The sequence below is a fragment of the Protomyctophum bolini genome (genome assembly GCF_963924005.1).
Source record: "Protomyctophum bolini genome assembly, chromosome: 3".
NCBI classification, from domain to species: Eukaryota; Metazoa; Chordata; class Actinopteri; order Myctophiformes; family Myctophidae; genus Protomyctophum; species Protomyctophum bolini.
The window spans coordinates 21958958-21974309 of NC_137864.1; the positions used below are offsets into that span (position 1 = coordinate 21958958).

General features: G+C 40.1%; 1 protein-coding gene across 1 annotated transcript; it reads left to right on the top strand.

The window, feature by feature from the left end:
* Positions 1–849: 849 nt before the first annotated feature.
* bdh2 (3-hydroxybutyrate dehydrogenase, type 2) lies at positions 850–15066 on the top strand. The gene is made up of 10 exons (XM_080759475.1): positions 850–898; positions 1583–1680; positions 6388–6466; positions 9603–9699; positions 10498–10606; positions 11811–11871; positions 12052–12165; positions 13497–13555; positions 13942–14034; positions 14888–15066. The coding sequence occupies exons 2-10, from the start codon at positions 1609–1611 to the stop codon at positions 14939–14941; spliced, it is 738 nt and encodes a 245-aa protein (XP_080615601.1). The 5' UTR covers positions 850–898; positions 1583–1608; the 3' UTR covers positions 14942–15066.
* Positions 15067–15352: the final 286 nt, after the last annotated feature.

The window sequence follows — 15352 nt, forward strand, 5'->3', positions numbered from 1 at the left end:
CGCCATCAGTGTGTGTGTGTGTGTGTGTGTGTGTGTGTGTGTGTGTGTGTGTGTGTGTGTGAATGTAATGCACAATCTATGTAAAGTGCCTTGGATATAAATGCACCATTATTTTTAAATGCACCATTTACCAATATAAAGGTTTCAAAACTACATCCACCTAGTTGGAAATGTTGACTTTTTTTTAATTCATTTTGTTATGTTAATCTCAGACCACAAAAGCTATCAATTTAAATGTCAGTTATTTTATATGGCCCAAAGTCCAGACGACCATCAAACGATGACAATGTGTATCTGATAGTTTATTCCAGTGGTTTTGTTTTCAACCCTTTTCATATCAAGGCCCATTATTTTGATGAGATTTAGCCTCTCAGACTGTGTAGCCTATACTGTTGGTAGACTACCATTAGGAGAGATAACAGGCAAACGTTCATCAAAATAACAATTCTTCTTCTACATTCTCTAATTATGTAGACTTCTTGTAAATTAAGTAATGCAGATGTTTAACAATAATTTAACTCTTGAGAGCATAAAATGAAACCAAACCACTCTCAAGTATTAAGGATCTAATAAGGGTCCATTTGGTTACCAAATCTTCTCCATCATTTAGCTATGGGGACCACCTGGAACCCCCTCAAGGACCACTGGTGGTCCCCGGACCGCTGGCTGAGAACCAATAACATATTGACGTCTGAATTCATCTGAGCTCCTCCACAGCACAAACCAGCGGCACCTAGCGGCAGAGGCTATATTGCAGGTTCAATGTGTAAACCTATGGGAGATACACTTCCTGGTGAGGAACCAATAGCATTCTCCGAAAGCAAGCATGTGACAATAACTACACTTTTATTTTTTTTAGACTTTCAACAGTCAGTCAGTCATTCAGTCAACCACTAAGGTAAGTAGTAGGAAAACTACGAGTCAGTAATATGAGTAGGCATTTGCTTTTTGCAAATCAATAATGATTTATTTTGTTTTAATCTTAGTATCTTATTATTGCATGATGACAAATATACGTGTCAGCTGAGAATATAATAAGTTTCCATGTGGAACAGTGGAAGGCTAAAGCATGCTATATGTTCCACCACGACGAGTTCAAAGGTTTCACAAAACTGTCACTGAAGAATAAGAAACAACTTTAATCATTTATAAGCAGAGTCCAGGCAGGAATATGTGCTCTGAAAACATTCCTTATTTTGTTTGGTAGCCCATCAGATCAAACAAGCTGTGCTTTAGGGTGTTACAATTACATCCAGGCTACACAGCAATGGCAGTGGACAGTGTAGTGGTCATTCAATCACGCATAATCATTCACAGCACTCAATCTGATGAAAGTCCAAGACGTTTACAACACAATGCAGGGTAGCAGCACCGGGGGTCAGCATATGTGTCCGTGGCAAATGTTTGATTTTATTTTTTTAAACAACACCATTATTATGTTCTTATTTTGATTAATTGATTAATTTAATTAATTTAAATTAATTTAAACAGATTTGAGATTCCATACAAGGAATTTATTTTGAAACACAATTTGTAACAAGATCATGATATCCCATATATTATTTATTTGTATGGATCCCAGGAGCTGTAAAAGGTGTACTGTAAGCCATGGGCCGTCTGGATGGGAAGGTCATCGTATTGTCTGCAGCTGCACAAGGGATCGGACGAGCAGCAGCAATAGTAAGAAAACCGGTTCATACTGTTTCTTAACAGGTTGAACTTGAATGCCTGTAATGTACGACCATCTTCCAGGCTACTGAGGCCAGACTGCCTATTTTTAAAGTTACCTTTGAACAGCCAGTGCACCAACCGCTGAGTTGCTTGTTATGAAAATCCACTTTAAAACGGTGTAATCGCTTGTTGTAGTGTTGAGAAATATTCCAAAGTGCCGAGCTGCTAAGGCAGCTTTCCCATTGTAAACAATGGAGACTCAAATTCCCGTAACCCTTTGCACACCGGAGCGACGGACCTTTTTGCGATGACGTCATCAAAACACGTCTCATATCCCATTCTGTCCGGTGGATGGCCGTATGACTTAAAACTGATTAAAAACTTGGATTAAACAATGAAAACATAACTCGGGCAACTCGCAAATCGCAGGGAAAGTGTTCTACAATGAATTAACTCGAGCAACTCGTGAATAGAAGTCAAAGTGTTAACCCAGAGGTTCTCAGAGTTTCACCCCGACAAAATGTCGTGGGGAAAATATTTCCTGACGTTTTTAACCCTGTATACAGTGTACACTGTACATCATCAGCTATTTAAACATCAGCTATTTAAAATGTACAACAAGCTCACAACATGTCCCAACTCCCAAATGTGACACGATTGTGAGTTTGTAGACGGGCTACATTAAACTGGGAACTGGGAACGGTTATTTCTAGATCTTAATCTTCATCATAGAGCCTATGAGGTGTATGTTCACATCGTCTACACGTTGTAGTAGCCACTCTATTTTAAGGATGCATAATTATAACATAACCTTTATTCTTTTATTTAGTTCGGGACATTTCTGGGCGCTATTGGTGTAGTTGAGGAGGTACAATTAGAATTTTGTGCAACCACAGACTTAACAAATCCTGCACAAAAAACTAATTTAATTTAAAAGTTACGTTTATTTACTCCTTCATATGACTTCAGATCCCCGTCAGAGTATTGGATTTCAATTGGGATTCAGGTTTCATCCACATGGCATGCGGCTGTTATATTGTTGAATCTCTGAAAGTGAATCAGAAGTATTTTATCCCTTTAGAATATTTGAATATTTGAGTGTGGCAGGGCATTGCATCAGGGCATTGCATCGATGGTCCATGGTTCAAATGCCAAAAAAGAATTGACCTTGATTATATGAAAAGGGTTGAAAACCAGTGCTGTGTACAGAGCTGTCTAGAATCTAGAGTCTCTAGACCCTGATGTTAGATGGGAGAGTGTCTGTGTCAGGAGTAGAGAGATGGTGGTGTCGTTGGCTAGACGCATCTTATCCTTTACCTTTCATCCTTTATCTTTTAGAGCCAAAATGATGTCAGACCCAAGGAGTAGTGGTCACGGCAACGATTTCTTTAGGAAAAATTTTAGACCCTTTCCACATGAACGGCTCGGCTGTTACCCGCATACATTTGTAGCTGTTAGTGCTGTCGCCTCACAGCTAGAAGGTCCTGGGTTCGATTCCCACTCGGCACGCTGTGGACGCTGGCGGCGTGTTTCCTCCTATGCGTCATCAGTGCCCATACCCGAGGCACATTAGATGATTGACACAGGGGTGAAATATGGGTTACAAAATCGTGGGATAAAAATGATAAAATAAAATAAAATTGTAGCTGACATCAAAGTTTTGAGCGTCCACATTGCAGTTATGTTAATTATGCATGTCGTCCAGACGAGAGCGGTAGCACCAAGGGGCCAGTGAGGCACTCCAACGTTGAAGCACTGGGCCCTAGTGGTAAGAGGAAGTACTGCAGGCGGACGGTCGCGGACCCGTGGATTCATGACGAGGAAACCCGTGCAGCTGGGCTTTAACATTGAGCGCTCGGTTGCACTTCCGCAAATGCACCAACATTTGGTGCCCAAATGCTGAATCGGCGAAGAAATGCGGAAATAGACGGTCCTTCCGGGTGCTTCAAAACGCCACTGAGCAACTTCCACTGACATGAATAGCGGGGGGGGGGGGCGGAGTTTCGCGCCAGATCAGTCTCTATCCTTTTAATACTCTATGGGTAGCACTCCGGATAACCAGAGAAAGCTGTATTAGTGTAGGGTGTAGGCTAATAGGCTATAATAGAATAGACCTGTATGTTGATGTAGCCTATATTGTAAAATATGCATTTCACACAACATGACATGAAAGACAATTAATTCATTCATATATTCTACAAATGTCTTCTAAATCCTGACAGTTTTCTGAAAAACCCTATGTTTCTATGTCAGTCGTTCTCAAACTATTTCATGTCAAGGACTCCCAAACGTATATGTAATTGGCCGCCGACCCCCATCTGAAAATATGTTGTTTCAGGAACCCCTCCGAAGCAAATATTTGAGTTAAAAACGTTTGCTGTGAAAGAATATATATTAAACATTTGGGCCACATTTTCACGATTGTTTTATTTTTTATACATAATGCTTAAAACACCAAAAGGGGTTCCCGCCCAAAATGGGTTAAGCGGGTAACGCAGTAACAAGTCCCTGTCAGATGAGGACGTATTCCTTGAATTTCCTTCACAGTGCAGCATACCAAATATACCAAACCGAAAGGAGGCGGAGGCCCCCCCCAAATGAACACTTATTTGGGGGGGGGGGGGGGTTCCATTTGTATACTCCCATAGCAAATGATAACACAATAATACAGACTAGTGTGTGCGCACCCCAATAGGCATGCTGCGAATTCTCCTCAGCCACTAACCACCGAGCACTACTGTAGACCGTTATTTGTATTAGGAAAGACACACTTTAGAATATAATATGTATAAATGACTTTGGAATGAATAGTGTTGTGCTGTTTGCAGCTTTACTTTGACCTAGGAGAACATATTTCTAATATATCAGTCTTGTTGTCAAGATTTGTTCTTTGGCGAGTCAATTTCCTTAACCCATTTAGACCTGGGGACGCATCTGTGTCACCTTACAGCTTTTAACCACATTAACCGTGATTTTAAACTTTTGCTGTTGTTAAATAGCAGATCTACAAGCTCATAGCATCTGAGCGTGCCCTACGAACTTGTACAGTATGTTTGAAAAATCCTGAAAATGTGGCACAAATCTTTGAATATATATATATATATATATTCTTTCACAGCAAAAGTTTTTAACTCAAATATTTGGTTCTTGTGGGTCCCTGAACCAACATACAGTATTTTTAGATATAGGCCAAATACAGAAAGAATGTGGGGTCCTTGACATGAAATAGTTTGAGAACCACTGACACGGAAAACTGTCAGGATTTAGAAGACATTTTGTACAACCTGGTCTCAGTGTGTTTTTGTCGGGGATAACTAAAATGCATACTGCTACTACCGTCTGAGATCAATAGACAAGACCAATTACATTGTCTGTTGGAGAGCTGTGCTGCGAAGAGCTTGCTGTGCTGTGGTGTTTACACTTCAGAGGGTACTTCTGCTGAAAAGGTCTACTACTCTATTATGTGGTTAAGCCGTTTAGACCTGAGAGTGACACCAGATTCTACAAAATGTCTTCTAAATCATGTTTCTATGTCGGTGGTTCTCAAACTATTTAATGTCAAGGACCACACACATTATATGTAATTGGCTGCCGACCCCCCGTCTGAAAATATGTTGTTCCAGGGACCCACCCCCCTCAGAAGCAAAGATATGAGTTAAAAACGTTAGCTGTGAACGAATATATATATTCAAAGATTTGCACACATTTTCACGATTCTTCCAAAAACTATCAGATCTACAGGATCATAGCGTGGCACTCGTAGACACACTATGAGCTTGACCTGTTATTTTCCGTCGGCTAAACGGTTTAGAATAATGCTTAAAGTTGTTGAAAGCTATGAGGTGACACAGGTGCGTCCTCGGGCCTAAATGGCTTAACGATGTAGCCACTCACTGCATGAGCTGGCATCTGACTGTGGGACCATATTACACACTCGACGGGGACAAATCTACTACTTCAGACCTTTTATTTATTCTCCAAAGACATTCAGGCTACCTGGCCACGTTTGCAGTGTCGTCGTCGTCGAGATGCAGTACAATCACATCAATAGAGATGTTTCCCTTATCGTGTGATACAATACACTACAGTTTAATATAAGCAGTTGCTTTTAAACCAGTGGGTTTTTCATGTCAAGTCCCATCATTTATTTATTTATTTGCCATTTTTGAGCCCCGGGCCACTATTTTGATGAGATTTAGCCTCTCAGACACAAAACTAGGCCTCAAGGACCACTGGTTGAAAATCACTGTTTTAACCTATTTTGGGCAGGAACCCCTTTTGGTGTTTTAAGCATTATGTTATACTTTAGCTATTAAAAAATAGCAGATCTACAAGCTCACAAGCTTGTAGATCTGCTATTTTTTTTTAATCTTGAAAATGTGGTGCAAATTTCGAATATATATTCTTTCAGAGCAAACATTTTTAACTCAAATCTTTGCTTCTTTGAATAGAATAGAACTTTATTTGTCATTGTACAGGTACAACGAAATTCAAGCAAGCAGTCCTTAAAGTGCATAGACAAAGATCTACAACAAAAAACAAAAAAAGACATGGCAAGAATAAAAACACCAATTTGATTCATGGTATCTTTTTGATATACATAATTCATTTATTTTCCTGATCAGATAGATATTGGACATGTGTGGCAATGAGTGTGTATTCTATTTTGAAATGTTGAATCCTTTTTTGAAACCTGATTTTTTTCCCACGTTGCAGGCGTTGGCTAAAGAGGGAGCCCAGGTCACGGCTACGGATATCAACGGAGAGAAGCTCAAGGAGTTGGATGGCATTCCAGGTATACTGCTGCTCACCTATACTGCCATCTACTGGACAACACACACGGTGCAGGCAGAATGAGCCTATTGATTTTCATCACCGTTTTCCTTGACTATCTATTATGTTATTATGCTATATATATATACACACCTCTGTATATATTGTATTGTATTGTTCGAGATCACCCACTATTGCATTATGTTGGAATTCTTCTCAGGATGCTGTTAGAGGTGCTCTGATCGAGCGGCCACCGATTGATTTATTTATTTATTTATTAACATATTGGAGAATTTCAGTACATTTCAAGCACAACTCAATACAAAACTGTTAACTGTGGACGACACCATACACTTGTTTACAATAGGGCCCACCATGTTGAATGTTCAATTCATCATAAATCGGATCGATCAGTGATCTGCAATTTACCCGATCTGGAGAAACCCATCTTTTATTTAAAAATGGTATAAAAGTCATTCAGATAATACTGTATCTTATAATAGCCTATCATTTTTCAAATTTGTGACAGGCCTTAACATTCTTCCCTTCCTCCCCACACACGCACATGAACAGTTTTGTGTTTTTTTACTTGTAATAATTAATGAATTAATTAAAATTATCCCCTTACGCACAAGAAGAGGTATCTGTTCGGTGTCTGCCGATCATGAGAAAAACTATTGTAGATGCTGCAGCTCTGCCAAGTGGGGATGGTCTATATTAAATGTCATGCTCACTGATCACTGTCTGATACTGTTTTTGAACTCTACTTTAAACCAGTCTGGGCGGGAACCCCTTTTGGTGTTTTAAGCATTATGTTACACTTTAGCTATTGAAAAATAGCAGATCTACAAGCTTGTAGCGCGGCACCGAGTGCCGCACTACATGCTTGTAGGTCTGCTATTTATTTTAAATTGTGAAAATGTGGCACAAACCTTTGAATATATAATGTGTTCCTTCAGAGGGAACATTTTTAACTCATATCTTTGCTTCTGGGGGGTCCCTGGAACATTTTCAGATGTCTGTGGCCAAATACATATATATTTGGGGGTCCTTGACATGAAAATGTTTGTGGAGGCATTTGTGGAGTCGTCCTCAGGTCTAAATGGGTTAAACCAGTGAATACTACAATGGCCACTGGACCGTACAGCACTCTGCTCAGTATGTCAGGTAGTCTAGACACCGCACCGCACTAATAGATATCGTTCTCCTTCATGACTTCATCATTCATTCGTACTTGACTGCACTTCAAACGCACTGCTGTGTCCTGTAAAGTGTACATACTGTAGGCTGCTCCATCTGCATGGTGAGATTGACGATGCTTCACATGAGAGGCCTCACTTGTAATACTGCTATTATTACTTTCTTAAAACCGCCGTAAAATACATGTTTTAGCTTAAAGGACAACTAAGGGTTTTTTTCATCAAGGTTCATGTTTTAGGTTGTTATTAGAGAAAGTAAGTGTTTTTTTCTTTTTCATTTGCTGCTTTCTTTCATTTTAGCGGTTTTAGCTATTTTTGACATTGGGTCGGGGGCATTCGAACATGGGGCTAAATATGTATTTATTTTTACAGCATTTTACAGCAATTTCTTGTTACAATTTAGACATTTAGCTGACGCTCTTAATCCAGAGCGATTTACATTAAAGGGACACTTCACCCTTTTTGCAAAAAAATATATGTTAATGACGTTTAGAAGGTTTAGATCACTTTCCTGGGGGTATTTATGTGTGTAATATGTGGTTTTAGATATTTTAGATTGTAGCAGTGAGCCTGTTGTCTCTGATGTCATGGACACTGGGCTCACTTCCTTCCTGGACTATGTTGTCTCAGTAAGACAGCTCTCCCCCCTATCCACAAGGAGGAGGAGTGCACCAAAAAATTATGGGAATTGTAGTCCAGGAAGGTAGTGAGACCAGTGTCCATGACATCAGAGACAACAGGCTCATTGCTACAATCTAAAATATCTAAAACCACATATTACACACATAAATACCGCCAGGAAAGTGATCTAAAGCTTCTAAACGTCATTAACATATATTTTTTTGCAAAAAGGGTGAAGTGTCCCTTTAAGCAAGAACAAAAAGCATGGCAATACATCACATACATAACAAGTAGTTTTCATGCATACATGCATAAGCTAAGAACGCAACAGTTGTTATTTACTATAGTCCTACTAGACCCCAGGAAATTGCATATGGCCACACAAGATCACAGGATCTACTGAATGTGAAGGGGGGGGGGGGATGTCATACTGTGTGTTGTAGGCTCAATATGACAATTTGTCACCAACCCAGATTCAAAAATAGCTAAAATCATTAAAACCAAAGAAAGCAGCAAATGAAAAACAAAAAAAACACTCACCTTTTACTTTCTCCAATAACAACCTAAAACACGAACCTTGGTTGAAAACCCTGAAGTTTTCCTTTAATTAATCTTGTCATTTGGGTATCAGTACTGATACCCCGTACTGACCTTTATGTAGACATTAGGGATGTTCCGATGAGACAATTTGGCCGATATCGATATCCGATATAATGAATTGCCATTATGTCCGATAACCGATATAACCGATGTCAATATGATCTCATTCTGTATTTAAAATATATAATTATTTTGAAAAAAAGCATATTTCAAAACTAGCGATGCACCGTTATTGAAATGTTGGCTCACATCCCAACATAAACAGCTTGAATGTAGTATTCATTTTTTTAAATGTTCCAACTATTGACTCTTTCGAAAGCTTCCCCAGAAAACACTGATATAATTTGCAGCCTTCATCATCACAAAAGGCTTTTTCAGGCTTTTTTTAATGAATTTTTCAACATAATTATAATAAAACTAAATATCTGCTAAATCCGATATATAATTTTACCATTACTGATTAATTGGTTTAACCCATTTTGACCTGAGATCAGATTCTAAAAATGTCATCTCCATCCTGACAGTTTTCTGAAAAAGCTATGTTTCTATGTCAGTCGTTCTTCGATTTTTCAAAAATAGCAGATCTACAAGCTCGTAGCACGCCACTCGGTGGCGCGCTATGAGCTTGTAGATCTGGCAATTTTTTTCAATAGCCAATATCAGCCGATACCGATGTGTTTGCCGTTTAATCTCCCATTACTAGTAGAAATGACTTTAATGTGAGATGAACTACACTAGGAATCAAGACCAAAGTGGTTGACGTAACCAGCAAGGATCAAGTGGATGTCCTGGCCAAGGAACACGACCATGTGGATGTGCTGTTCAACATTGCTGGGTACAGTACTTCCCCTCCCCCAACACTGCACGCACACGCACACAACCCTATACTTCATGCAATGCTGCTATGATTTCACATGTATAATGAAATCACCCCTATTGCTCCTATTACCAAATCATATGTCTCCATGTTGATCACATGTTGTCTAGTACCATCCTCTACTACTTAACTACATTTCCAAAATCCTTCTACTTTAAGACTTAACCCCCACTTGACCTGATGTCACCAATCACCTTAACGCAGAGGAGAGGGGCCTCCGAATTGACATTTGTCGACACTCGATTCGTTTAAGGTCCCCATTCTGTGGCTCAGTTTACATATTTTGATTCAGTATTTCACCAAACAAGTTGAAATATAGTCGGCGTATCCGTTATGTAGTTTTTGTCTTTTGCCAAATAATGAACACAATATTTCAAAATAGATTCCAAGAGGTAGCTCATCCCAAACGTCAAAATGAACATCAGTAGTTTATCCTCAATTGACTTGAAGTTTTAGGATGTGCTACTGTACATCTTTAGTATTTTTTGGACATCATTGGCTCCATTTTTGTCACCGCTAAACCCCTTATCCCTAAAATTCTTTGCCTTTTTTACTATTTTGTAAAACTTTTGAATAGTTAAAATGCCCAGTCTATAAGCTCACAACGTGTCAATGTAGATTGGCTAGTTGAACTATTTCAAAAAAGTAAAAGAATGCAAAGAAGTTTACATATATGGGGTTTAGCAGTGACGAAAATGGAGCCCCATGTGTACTGCATGCAACACTCCTAGAGACCTCTGTTTCTAATGCTTCCAGGTTTGTCCATCATGGCAGCATCCTGGACTGTGAAGAGGCCGACTGGGACTTCACCATGAACGTCAACGTCCGCAGCATGTACCTCATGAGCAAGGCTTTCCTGCCAAAGGTGATGGATGACCTTTGCCCTGGGTTTTCAACCATTTTCATATCAAGGCCCATCATTTACTCTGCATTTAAACCACAGACCACCATTTGATGACATAATATGTCATCAAATAGCAGTGACGAAAATGGAGCCTCATATTATGAGGCTCCATTTTCGTCACTGCTAAACCCCTTATCCCTAAACTTCTTTGCCTTTTTTTCTTCTTTACTATTTTGCAAAACATTTTTGAATAGTTAAAATGGCCAGTCTACAAGCTCACAACGTGTCAATGTAGATTGGCTATTAAAAAATATTATTCAAAATAGTAAAAAAAAAAAAAGGCAAAGATGTTTAGACCAAGTTTAGCTGTGACGAAAATGGAGCCCTTGGCTTAGCCTCTCAGACCCAAAACTAAAGAATACTTTGTTTTCGTTGGATAAGATTTAGTCCACATGCTGTGTTGATGTTGGTACCATTAGGAGAGATAACAGGCAAACTTCTTCTACATTCTGTAATTGTGTAGACGTATTGTGAATTAAATAACTCTTGAGAGCGTAAAATGAAACCAAATTTGGTTTTATTTTACTCACTCAAGAGTTCAAGATCTAATAAGGGTCAGTTTGGTTACCAACTCTCCATTTAGCTGGGGACCACCTGGAACCCCCTCAAGGACCACTGGTTGAGAAACACTGCCTGGTGAAATTGGGAAATTAACTGCATGAGCGTACCTTTTCTTTTTTACAACCGATCTAACTTCAAAGCAACGTGTCGCCTTGTTGTGAAGCTTCTCGGTGAAGAGATTTTGTGTTGAGGGGGGGAAAAAAGGAGTGGACGACAGCGCACAGAAACCCCCTGGGTGACCGTAGTCAACTAAGTACTATATAGGGTTTAAGTTGGAGAAAACATATGTCCTCTTTGCTGATCCTACTGAGAGAACAAGAGGGCAGTAAATTGAGCGACATATGTTTTTGTTCCCTTGCTTTGTTGCTCTGCTGGGATTAGTTGTATTACTTTGAGCCTGTGACATGATGGTCACTAACTTCCCATCTGCTAATCCAGCTTTAGCCTCAAACTAATCAAAGTCTCTTAAAGATGAATAATTGCCTTGTGCCGTAGCTCATTAATTTAGTTATTTACATGATTGTCATGATCATTCATATTCCTGTATTGTTTTTGGGAAGATTCTGTGAATATGACTGACACCTTCAATGTATTCTCATTCTAGATGTTGGCAAAGAAGTCGGGAAACATCATTAACATGTCATCTGTTGCATCGAGTATCAAAGGTAAAGGATCTTAACTACATTGAAAAGTACTATTTTAGACTTCGCAAATAAACTAGTTTTGTGCCGGAAAAAAAGGATAGCTATGAACAAGGTATGCCCCATGTTCTGTGTAATCCTCTTAACTGAGAATTGTTTTGTGCGTGTGCGTGCGTGCACACACACATGTTTTCCCTTCCACAGGAGTTGTGAATAGATGCGTCTACAGCACCTCCAAGGCTGCGGTTATCGGCCTCACAAAATCCATAGCTGCAGATTTCATCGAGCAAGGCATTCGCTGTAATTGCATCTGCCCTGGTAAGGATATTATTGGTTTTTGAAACACAACATGTGAAGAAAACCGAGTTATTTTCCTTGGTTTGGAACTCGGGTCAGAAAGAAGCCCTGCATGTATTATTATCCCATTTAGGCCTGACGTCGAAATTAAAAAAATATTAGACAGTTTTCTGAAATAATACCCATGTTCCCATGTCAGTGGTGCTCAATATTTCATGTCAAGGACCCCCAAAAACTATATGTAATTGGCCGCGACCCCCATCTGAAAATATATTGTTCCAGGGAAAGATTTGAGTTAAAAACATTCGCTCCATGAACCCGTCTACCGATATTGATGTCAGACTTCGGTGCTCTATTCTGGGGGGGGGGGTGAATGTTCGCCAAAAATAAGCCCACAATGTGTGGCGTTGTGATGTGCTGTGAGCTTGTAGATCGCCTTCTGCAAAGACATCTTAAAGGGAAATCCCTCGGAGATTGCAGTCAATGAAGTATTGTATATAACATTTAAAGATGGAGTGCCACAATCTTTGTATTTTTTCCAGTTCTTCATGTGTCTATGAGGTGACAGTACTTCATTAGACACCCTGGAGTCGCTTTTATGTGCAATGGTGTATTAACTTTGTATTTAGGGTTTCTTCCTGGAGGCTGAACCCTTGACAGTCAAACGGGCCAATTAAATAAACAGTAATATAGTGACATCACATTATCAGCCCCTCCCCCTTTATCATATAACTACAGCTGTGGATGCGGCTTCAGTTCAGGTGGATCACCACCCACCAGGCAAACCAGGCATACTTAATGAACTGGTGGGAGTGTCCACATAAAAGCATGATTTTAACAAATACTGTACACCTTTTGGAAAAAGTTCTTCCTCCTTATAATAATACCTGATGATCATGTTTTAGGGTGTAAAAATATTGTGGCACTCCATCTTTAAGTGGTTAAACATCCACTTTACAAAAAAGCAGACAACTTTAGTGTTAAATAAAATAAATTACCATTTAACTTAAGCAGTTTTTGTATCATTTGTGTGTTTTATTTGATGCAAAACGGCAGCAGCATGATATCAGCATTGATCATTGAAAAACCCGAACCGGTCGACCACTAGTTGCAGTAGATATGATTAAGTGATGTGTGTGTGTGTGTGTGTATATAATGTACAGTATGCAGTATAGTGTACAGTATTAGCCATGATCCATCGTGATAACTTCAAACGACAAACAGCAGATTTTCTAGTGAAATATGCAACATCTTTTTTACAAGCAGCGTGGTTGTACGTACGACAAAGTATAAAGGATAGCCTTTAGTCTGTTTAGACTGAATGTAAAGGATGTTCTATGTTTGGTCATCAGGGACTGTTGATACACCGTCACTGAGGGCCAGGATCCAGGCCCAACCCGACCCTGAGCAGGTACTGACTGAGCTTTTTCATTGGATTTTCTATTTTTTAGAAGGGGTGGCTATGCCCAGCTTCCCATTTTTGGAACAAAATGCCTCAAATCATTCAATTGCCATCCAAGACATAAGAACAAATGGCACTTTTCACAGTTGGCCTATTATAGTGCCACCAGGAGGCCACAACCTGTCCTGCCCTGGTGGAGGCAGTTATTTATCTGTATTGGTTGTAAATATTTACGAGCCACTTTTACTGAACATGGCTTCTATGGCTAAGTACAATAAACAGCTCACCAGTTGCAGCTGTAATTGTCCAGGATTTGGCAGGTCTTGATCAACCAACCCTTTTATTATCCCCCCGTGTTGTGTTTTGCACACGGTGAACATAACTATGCTCCGCAGGCCTTTAAGGACTTCATGGCAAGACAGAAGACTGGTCGAATGTGCACAGCGGAGGAGGTGGCTTACCTGTGTGTCTACCTCGCTTCAGACGAGGTATGTGTTACATGGGTGACGCAATAATATACTGTATACTATGTTAGGTACGCTGTGTGGAGACAGTCGCACTGAGGAAAAGACAGGAAGCAGAGCTGGAGGTAGCAGAGACTAAAATTCTGAAGTTCTTTCTGGGAGTAACAAGCATGGATAGGATCAGGAATGAGTGCATCAGAGGGACAACACATGTCGGATATTTCGGAGATAACGCCATAGAGGCCAGACTGAGATGGTGTGGACGTGTACAGAGGAGGGATAGTGAGTATATTAGTTGAGGTTTTGAGGTTGGAACTGCCAGGCAGGAGGCCTAGAGGAAGACCAAAAAAAGAGTAGATTTACAGATGTAGTGAAAAAAGACATGAAGTTAGTTGGTGTGAGAGAAGAGGAGGCAGAGGACAGGGTGAGATGGAGGCAGATGATTCGCTGTGGAGGCAGAAGACAGGGTGAGATGGAGGCAGATGATTCGCTGTGGAGGCAGAGGACAGGGTGAGATGGAGGCAGATGATTCGCTGTGGCGACAGAACAGGGTGAGATGGAGGCAGATGATTCGCTGTGTAGGCAGAGGACAGGGTGAGATGGAGGCATATGATTCACTGTGGAGGCAGAGGACAGGGTGAGATGGAGGCAGATGATTCGCTGTGGCGACATCGGTCAAGGTGAGATGGAGGCAGATGATTCGCTGTGGCGACCCCTGAAGGGAATAGCCGAAGATGTTAGGCACGCTGTCTGTAGACTAATAATGCCCAATGCTCAGATGAATCGTTTTCTGATTACAGAACTTACTTAATTACAATTTGGCCGGACAATATTTACGTGAGATGCATGATGATTATTTTTTTCCCCACCTCCCCAGTCAGCATACGTGACTGGAACAGAGCACATCATTGACGGAGGATGGAGACTGTGAAGAGGAACCTGTTGGCAACCTAATGAGACAATGCTGCTGCTGGGCAACACATGTCATTTGATAAGACTGCATGTACAAAACATACAGTAATAAATGAACTCAACTGCTTTTGATATGATTAGGATCATTGTGGTCTACTGTCGAATGTGTGGTGGTTGGACAATGTCTATTATTATCTTCAATGTACTGTAAACAAAATCTGTCACAGATTATCTGTGATCCAGCATTGGCCACAATCTTTTTTTAATATAATGGGATAAATCTAGAGTTGCAATACTCTCCATTGACAGCCCATTGTTCCAAATTGAATTTCCGATCTGCTTGTATTAAGCAATGTGAAACTCACCAACCTTGCAGCTGTAGGGCAGGCTTGAATTAACCTCTTTCTATCTGCAAAGCGTTTGTTTCATA